The sequence below is a fragment of the Equus caballus genome, chromosome 7, assembly GCF_041296265.1.
Source record: "Equus caballus isolate H_3958 breed thoroughbred chromosome 7, TB-T2T, whole genome shotgun sequence".
NCBI lineage: Eukaryota > Metazoa > Chordata > Mammalia > Perissodactyla > Equidae > Equus > Equus caballus.
Window position 1 is genome coordinate 77,902,798 of NC_091690.1, and position 6,376 is coordinate 77,909,173.

Consider the following 6,376-nt stretch of genomic DNA (forward strand, 5'->3'; position numbering starts at 1 on the left):
ATGAACCCTCAGACTGTTCCTGAAACCAGACTTCAGCTTCTGGCCTCAGCAACTCTGGCTTGATAGGATTTTGGTGCATGATTAGACTGAGCATTTCTCCACACAGCCCACCCTCCTGGAGTCCCCAACAAATTGACCTCACTGGGCCTGCTTTTATGAAAGGTTTATTCCTAGTGCTAGGGCCCAATCTTCTAGGGCCCTAAGCACAACTAAACCGGGTGGGTAGGTGAGGGGAGGCCCATTCAGATGCAGGGCCAGAAATGGGACTCCCCATTATCCCCACCCCTTTGGTCCCTGTCCCCTTCTCTGCAATGGGCACGCATAGAGGAGGGACAAAGGGTATTGGAGGCAACATCATTGGTCCAGGGGAGCCCAAGAAGAGCTGCCATTGGCTGACAGGGCCTTTTGAGACTCTGCCATTGGTCAGAGGGCACACCCCAGGAGCTAGGGATAGGCCTAAGGAGTGATGCCATTGGCCAGGGAGTGATTTTGTCATAGCCTTTGGCTGTGGAGTGGAAGGAAAAGATCTGGGAATGAAGCCCAGTGGCCAGGAAGATAAAGGACAGGGCAGCAGCTGCTGGGCCTGCAGGCCCCCCTCCCTACCCACAGCAGTGGGAGCAAAACTGGTATCAGGCCCCAGCCAGAGAAAGGGAACCCAAGCCAGAGGGATGTCCCATGTCCAATCTCCCCCACCCTAGGACTGCCCCTCCCAATGTCCTTCTTGATAGCCAGGTTGGGCTGGGAGCAGCTCACTGCTCCTCTAGCCAGGAGGGCTTCTCAGCTCCAGGAGGCCGCAGCTTGATGTTGAACTGCTGCAGGGTCTGCTCCAGTTGTTTCTGGTTCCCAGCAAAGTAGGCTGACACAGCATTGTGGAACAGCAGCAGTTGCTTGTGCATCACCTTGATCTGGGGGTCCAGCAGAGTCAGCTGAGACTGGACTCAGATGCCCTTCTTCAGGGGCTATGAGCCTGACCCCAGACTAGGGGCACAGGGACTCTGCTCTGACAGTGCTTTTGGGGTGGGGGCTGAACTCCACCAAGGGAGTCAAAAGATAAGGATCAATCTGATGGGAGAAACCTGACTTGATGTGCTCAGCCTGGGGTTCTGTTACCCCAACTCAGAGGGTGATCTTTCCCAGTTATATTCCTGGGATCAGCAGTTAAATCCTCCAACAGAAAAGGGCCAGGGATCAGAGGAAGGGTGATCAGAAAGGCCCCGGGGCTGAGGGGCCTAGGGGAAGATCCCACTCCTTAGCCAGGCTGCACTTTCCCATCCAATGATGGGGAGGGTCTGGGGAGAAGATCAGTGTTACAGACAGGAAGGTGAGCTAGGGTCAAAGGGTGGGGTTGGCACCTTGTTTTCTTCCAGGAACTTGAGCTTGATGGCCACATCTCCCCGGAGCTTCTCATATTTGTCCCGATGGGCCTGGAAAGTGGCCTGGGCACTCTCGAGTCGACCACGGGTCCCTGCATCCCGAGGGCCTAGGCTCAGCTCCTCTAAGTCTGTTCGGTAGGCATCATATTCCAGCCTGTGGAGGGGGTGATATAGGCTGGTCTCCACCCCTTTGTCTTCCATACATTTTCTTCCTTCCTTCCTCAATTCTCATGCCCCCTAAAGCTCAAACTTCCACCCACGCCAGCCAACTCCCAAAACCATAGGCCCTGCCAGTGCCCACACCTGGCAGCCTCATACTGTTTGACAGTCATGAGTGTGTCTTCCATGGTCTTGGTGACCAAAGTGTTGATGCTAGAGACGAAGAAGTTCACAGCCCCTAGCAGTGTCTCTCCATTCTTGCACAGCAGCTTCTGTGTCTCTGCATTGTACCCAAATTCCTCCTGAGGGCAGAAGGGAGGAGTATAGGCCTTGAGTAACAGTCTCTACCTGACTGGAGCTGTAGGGCCCTTCATTCCCCTCCTCCCCAGGGAGGAAACAGCCATTGAAACTGGAACAACTAAGGACTGCCTCCAGCAAGGCTCTTAGCCAGAAAGTTAGTGGGGCTACCCTGAAGATGCCTGGGGTAGGAATGTGGGGTTGGGGTTCTCAGATAAGTTCACAGGACTATAACAGGGAAAGCTAGTGCAGCAGGCAAGGGAGGGGCTCCAATTAGGCTGAGCACTGAAGGGATTCTCAGCAATGCAGAGAAGGGTTACTTGTAAAGCACCTAGAGTGACGCCTCCCACACCCCCTCCAACTTCTGGACCTCTGTACAAACCCTTAGGCTGCCTCCACAGGTGAGTGCTGCTGGGGGTAGGGCTGGGCCCACCCTGGAGGGGTTCTCCCTCTGGGCTGCAGGAGGGAGGGAGGGAGGGAGGCTGAGGGGTGACTGCCTGGGAGGGCCCGGGCCCAGTCCCCCCACCCTCTTTGGCCTGGCTGAGGCACCTGAAGCTCTGGGGACTTCTGGCTGAGGTCAGCAAAGGCGTCACCTAGTGCATGCTGGGTCTGCAGCAGGCTGTAGAGGTGGGCTGTCAGTGCCCGGCCCAGCTGCAGAACACTTTCATACTTGCGCTTCGTCTCACGTAGCAACTCAATCTGCAGCTCTAGCTCCAGGTCCACAGTCCGGGAGCCTCGGCCAAATCGCTCTGATAACAGCTGCTTTGTGCACTGATTGGGAAGTGGGGGAATAGGTCAGAGACCCTAGCACCCTGATCCCCGAACAAGTATCTACCCCAGCATCCCCAGGCTCCTAGTCTCAGCCATAGATGGGATATTAGGATCTGGAAGGTGGGAAAAGGTACCCAGGGGGACTTTTTGGGGAAGGGAGAGGTGCTTGAATCCCACCTTATATGTGTTGATGCCCCATTTCTTGACAATGTCAAACTTCTCTCCAGCGATGCCCCGAGCCACCTCATCTCCAGGGCCAGCAGGAGTGGCACTGTGAGAAGGATGGCGGCCAGACCCTAAAGGACCAAGGGTACAACGAGACACCTCTGTGGCTCCACCCATACTTCCCTCCCAGCACATGAAAATAACTTCTTTGAAAGAGTGGAAGCTAGAGACAATTAGATTCTCCTACTCACTAGAAGGACCTCATACTTTGGGCCCCAAGACTCAAATCCCAATATACATCTGGCCTCCTACTGAGGTAGTGGTGGGGGTTGGATGGGGAGAGGAATGGGAGTTGTACAGGAGCAGAGGAAACAGAAGAAAATATGCTGAGTATAGGGTGGCAGGTCAAGGATGGGGGTCCTGATAACAGGAAGCCCAGTTGACATCCCCATGTGGAATCCCAGTCAGTGTGAGATTCAGGGCTGTTTGTTCCCCTAAACTTTAGAGTCCAAAGTAAAACTCAGAGAGGCCTCACAAAGTTCCAAATCAGCCTCAAGCTCCAGAGCAGGGGGAACTCCTGTGAAACAGAGTTCTTAACTTGACTCAGGTGGTGGCAGCAGAGAAAAGACAAATGGGCACATCTCAAGAGCTAAATGGCAAGTGGGAATAGCTGAACAACCCTGGGAACCAGCCTTGGGCTGAGGAGACTCCAGAGGGTTCATACTAGCAGAGGTTCCCAAGATGTCTGGACATAATTCAAGCTTTCTTAGATATATCCTATGATCCCCGGAACCATTCCTCTCCCCCTCTCCACTCTGTTCTGTCCTGTTCTGATCATTCATACCTGTGGGGATGAGTCCATCACCAGAGCCCCCATAGCCACCAGACACAATGCTGGTTTCATTGAGGTTGGGTCCTGACACCATCACTTGCTGGAGGTCCTATAGGCCAGAGAAGAGGGAGGCTTCAGGAACATAGGGGCAGCTGAAGCATTTTGGGGGTGAGAACAAGCTTGGATTGAAGCATCATAGAGAGAGCACACAAGGGAAGTCTGCACAGAATCAGAACGAAGATTTGTAAAAAAAGATTGAAGGCAGTTAGATAAGTTAGGGGAAGGCTACTGGAATAGGGGGTCAGAACACAGGGTTTATGAGTTGGGATTCCTAAATTGAAATATTACAGCAAAGAAGCAAACAGAAGCACCTGCTCCAGCCCATCATCCTCAGGAAGCTGCCCAGCTTCACCGTTCCCGTGGATGGGGATCTCCATCGTGGCTGCCTTCCCTAGGATCCCGTCCGTCATGGCTAGGGAAGGGACTGGAGTCAAAGTCTCCACCCCAACGCCCTGCAAAGCCCAACACAGACAGTCCTGGAAACTGGCCAGTAATCCAGAAGAGGAAGGTCTCCCCTGCCATTTCAGAGCTTTTAGAGGTTGCCCCCGGGCTTGAGTGTCCTGGGGTTCAGCCACCACTCCTTTCCTCAGGCATATATGCATATGTATTTCTCCCTTCCAAGGTGCATTTTTACACATGCACACCCAGGCCTCAGGTGTCTTTTCACGATCCCCCAACCCACCAGGACTCTGGTGATCATCCATGCATTTGATCATCCAACAGACATTTAATGGGTGCCTACTATGTGTCATGCACTATTTGAGGCAATGGAAACACAGCAGTGAACAAGAGAGACAAAGTCTGTGCTCTCTTGGAGCTTATCCCCATGCAGGTGTTTCCCCCATCAGGAGATGAACCCCTTTCCAGAGCTCAGGTGCCTACCCCCCATTCAGGTATGTTCTCCACTGCCTGGCCTTTCACACTCCTTTAGTATGTGTTCCCCTTTCCTTCAGGTGGTCTCCCCCTCCTCCATCCCATGCACCTCCTCTTCCTCCGGCCCTCCCCCCACGCCTTAGTTGAATCAGTTGGTGTCTGTTCTTGGCCTCTGGGAAAAGCCTCTTTTTCCCAGGACATAGGTGATCCCTTTCAAAGTCAGTTATGTCTCCCCAGGTGTGTGAATTCCCGCTCTCCCCACCCCCTCCCTTATACCTGGGCATCAGGTGTGCCCTCATCCTTCCTCAGGGCTCAGAGGCACCTTGCCCTCAGGACAGGTTTGTGCTTTCAACTTCCCCTCGCGCAAGTACATCCCTCTCACCTCGGGCCGGGCCGCTCTCCCCCTCAGGGCGCCAGGCCCGGGCGGCGCGGGGACCTCGGGTTCCAGTTCCCGTCGCGATCCTAGCAGCAGGTCAGGGACTCGGCGGAAGTGACGTCCTCTCCCGGGCAGAAGAAGCCGGCCACGTCGCAGATTATAAGGGCGGAGGTGACGTTGGCAGCCGGAGGCGGGGCGATCCTTGAGCCAACCCCTCAGTCCTCGGGGAGCTACGGAGAAGTTACTTCCGGGGCGTTACCGAGAAGCTGTAACGGAAGTGACGTAGCCGTGTGCCAGTCGGGTGATGGAGGCGCAGCAGCAGCAGCAACAGCAGCAGCAGCTGAGAAACGTGAGTGGGATCTAAATCGCTGAGGGGCTATATATTCAGCTGGCATCCCCATCCGCATGGCGGGAACCCCAGATGGCCGGATCCGAGGGCTGGGGACATCGGGCTCTGGTGCGCGGTGCTGGGAAACCTGGGGAGGCACGGCCTTGAATTGAGATTTTGGCCCTCTTATCGCTGAGTTCTGGGTCCCCTTTTCTCCCAGTTACGGGACTTCCTGTTGGTCTACAATCGGATGACGGAACTCTGCTTCCAGCGCTGCGTGCCCAGCCTGCACTACCGAGCTCTGGATGCCGAGGAGGTGGGGACCTGAGTAGAGAGGTTACCCTCGATCTTCAGTTAACCGTAGACTGCTTCCCTCCTCCCCTCACTACCCCTACCTCTGTCCCTGGCCTTTCCACGACTTCGCCCCTAGGCTGGCGATGGGAAGGAAGGAGACGGACCTGACAGGACACCTTTGGCCTCTACTTCCATCCTGTCTTCCTTCCAGGAGGCATGTCTGCACAGCTGTGCTGGGAAGCTGATCCATTCCAACCACCGCCTCATGGCCGCTTACGTGCAGCTTATGCCTGCCCTGGTACAGCGCCGCATCGCAGACTACGAGGCTGCCTCAGCTGTGCCAGGTGTTGCTGCTGAACAGCCCGGAACCTCGCCATCAGGCAGTTAGCCATCCCCAACCCCAGGAAGGAAGGCGCTGTATGGACCCTCAAATTGAAGGAGCCAGTAGACCTTGGGCTGGGCGCAGCCTGTATAGGGAGAGTTGCTTGAGAGCTGGGTACCATTGCTCCTTTTCCTGGAGCCAATAAACCCGCTTTTACTCTGTTTGGTTTATATTCTGGGCAGAGAAGCTTTGTCCACTTTCTTGGGACCATCCTTTGTTCTGTCACTTAGTGCATATCTGCTGGCTTGAGCCGTGGCAGCTGGGAAATTGCCTTCTATGTGTAGAAGGAAAACTTCAGCATTCCCAGGCAACTGGTTAAAGCAGGGTCTCTGGGTATAGTTTTAAGCTTGATAATAGCAATAACAAGTTGGTTTCTGGCCAGATGACAGAGAAACAGGAGCTTTGTCTAGTTATACTTAACTTAAATCTGTCTGACTTAAATGACCCACTTGTGAGCCAGGTATGC

General features: G+C 54.6%; 2 protein-coding genes across 4 annotated transcripts; one reads left to right on the forward strand and one right to left on the reverse strand.

The window, feature by feature from the left end:
• Nucleotides 1-148: 148 nt before the first annotated feature.
• ARFIP2 (ADP ribosylation factor interacting protein 2) lies at nt 149-5,104 on the reverse strand. Of its 3 annotated transcripts, none has more exons than XM_014741890.3 (8): nt 4,913-5,104; nt 3,969-4,109; nt 3,610-3,706; nt 2,778-2,896; nt 2,379-2,600; nt 1,677-1,834; nt 1,353-1,527; nt 149-905 (listed from the first exon to the last, which is right to left on the reverse strand). In XM_014741890.3, the coding sequence occupies exons 2-8, from the start codon at nt 4,065-4,067 to the stop codon at nt 750-752; spliced, it is 1,026 nt and encodes a 341-aa protein (XP_014597376.1). In that variant the 5' UTR covers nt 4,068-4,109; nt 4,913-5,104; the 3' UTR covers nt 149-749. The 3 variants fall into 3 exon arrangements, with proteins under 3 accessions (XP_014597376.1, XP_070130700.1, XP_023501671.1); XM_070274599.1 differs by having other exon boundaries at nt 3,610-3,816; XM_023645903.2 differs by lacking the exon at nt 3,969-4,109.
• Nucleotides 5,105-5,185: 81 nt separating this feature from the next.
• On the forward strand, nt 5,186-6,085 carry TIMM10B (translocase of inner mitochondrial membrane 10B). Its single transcript, NM_001309337.1, has 3 exons — nt 5,186-5,255; nt 5,455-5,550; nt 5,740-6,085. The coding sequence occupies exons 1-3, from the start codon at nt 5,211-5,213 to the stop codon at nt 5,914-5,916; spliced, it is 318 nt and encodes a 105-aa protein (NP_001296266.1). The 5' UTR covers nt 5,186-5,210; the 3' UTR covers nt 5,917-6,085.
• The last annotated feature ends 291 nt before the right edge of the window (nt 6,086-6,376 follow it).

What these genes read in the sequence shown, in the direction of transcription:
- TIMM10B (NM_001309337.1), top strand. Translation starts at nt 5,211, where the DNA reads ATGGAGGCGCAGCAGCAGCAGCAACAGCAGCAGCAGCTGAGAAAC. An exon ending in AGCAGCAGCAGCTGAGAAAC is followed by an intron (nt 5,256 to 5,454) that starts GTGAGTGGGATC and finishes CTTTTCTCCCAG; the next exon opens with TTACGGGACTTCCTGTTGGT. An exon ending in GAGCTCTGGATGCCGAGGAG is followed by an intron (nt 5,551 to 5,739) that starts GTGGGGACCTGA and finishes TCTTCCTTCCAG; the next exon opens with GAGGCATGTCTGCACAGCTG.
- ARFIP2 (XM_014741890.3), bottom strand. Translation starts at nt 4,067, where the DNA reads ATGACGGACGGGATCCTAGGGAAGGCAGCCACGATGGAGATCCCCATC. An exon ending in TGATGGACTCATCCCCACAG is followed by an intron (nt 2,897 to 3,609) that starts GTATGAATGATC and finishes TTGGTCCTTTAG; the next exon opens with GGTCTGGCCGCCATCCTTCT. An exon ending in GGGGCATCAACACATATAAG is followed by an intron (nt 2,601 to 2,777) that starts GTGGGATTCAAG and finishes CTTCCCAATCAG; the next exon opens with TGCACAAAGCAGCTGTTATC.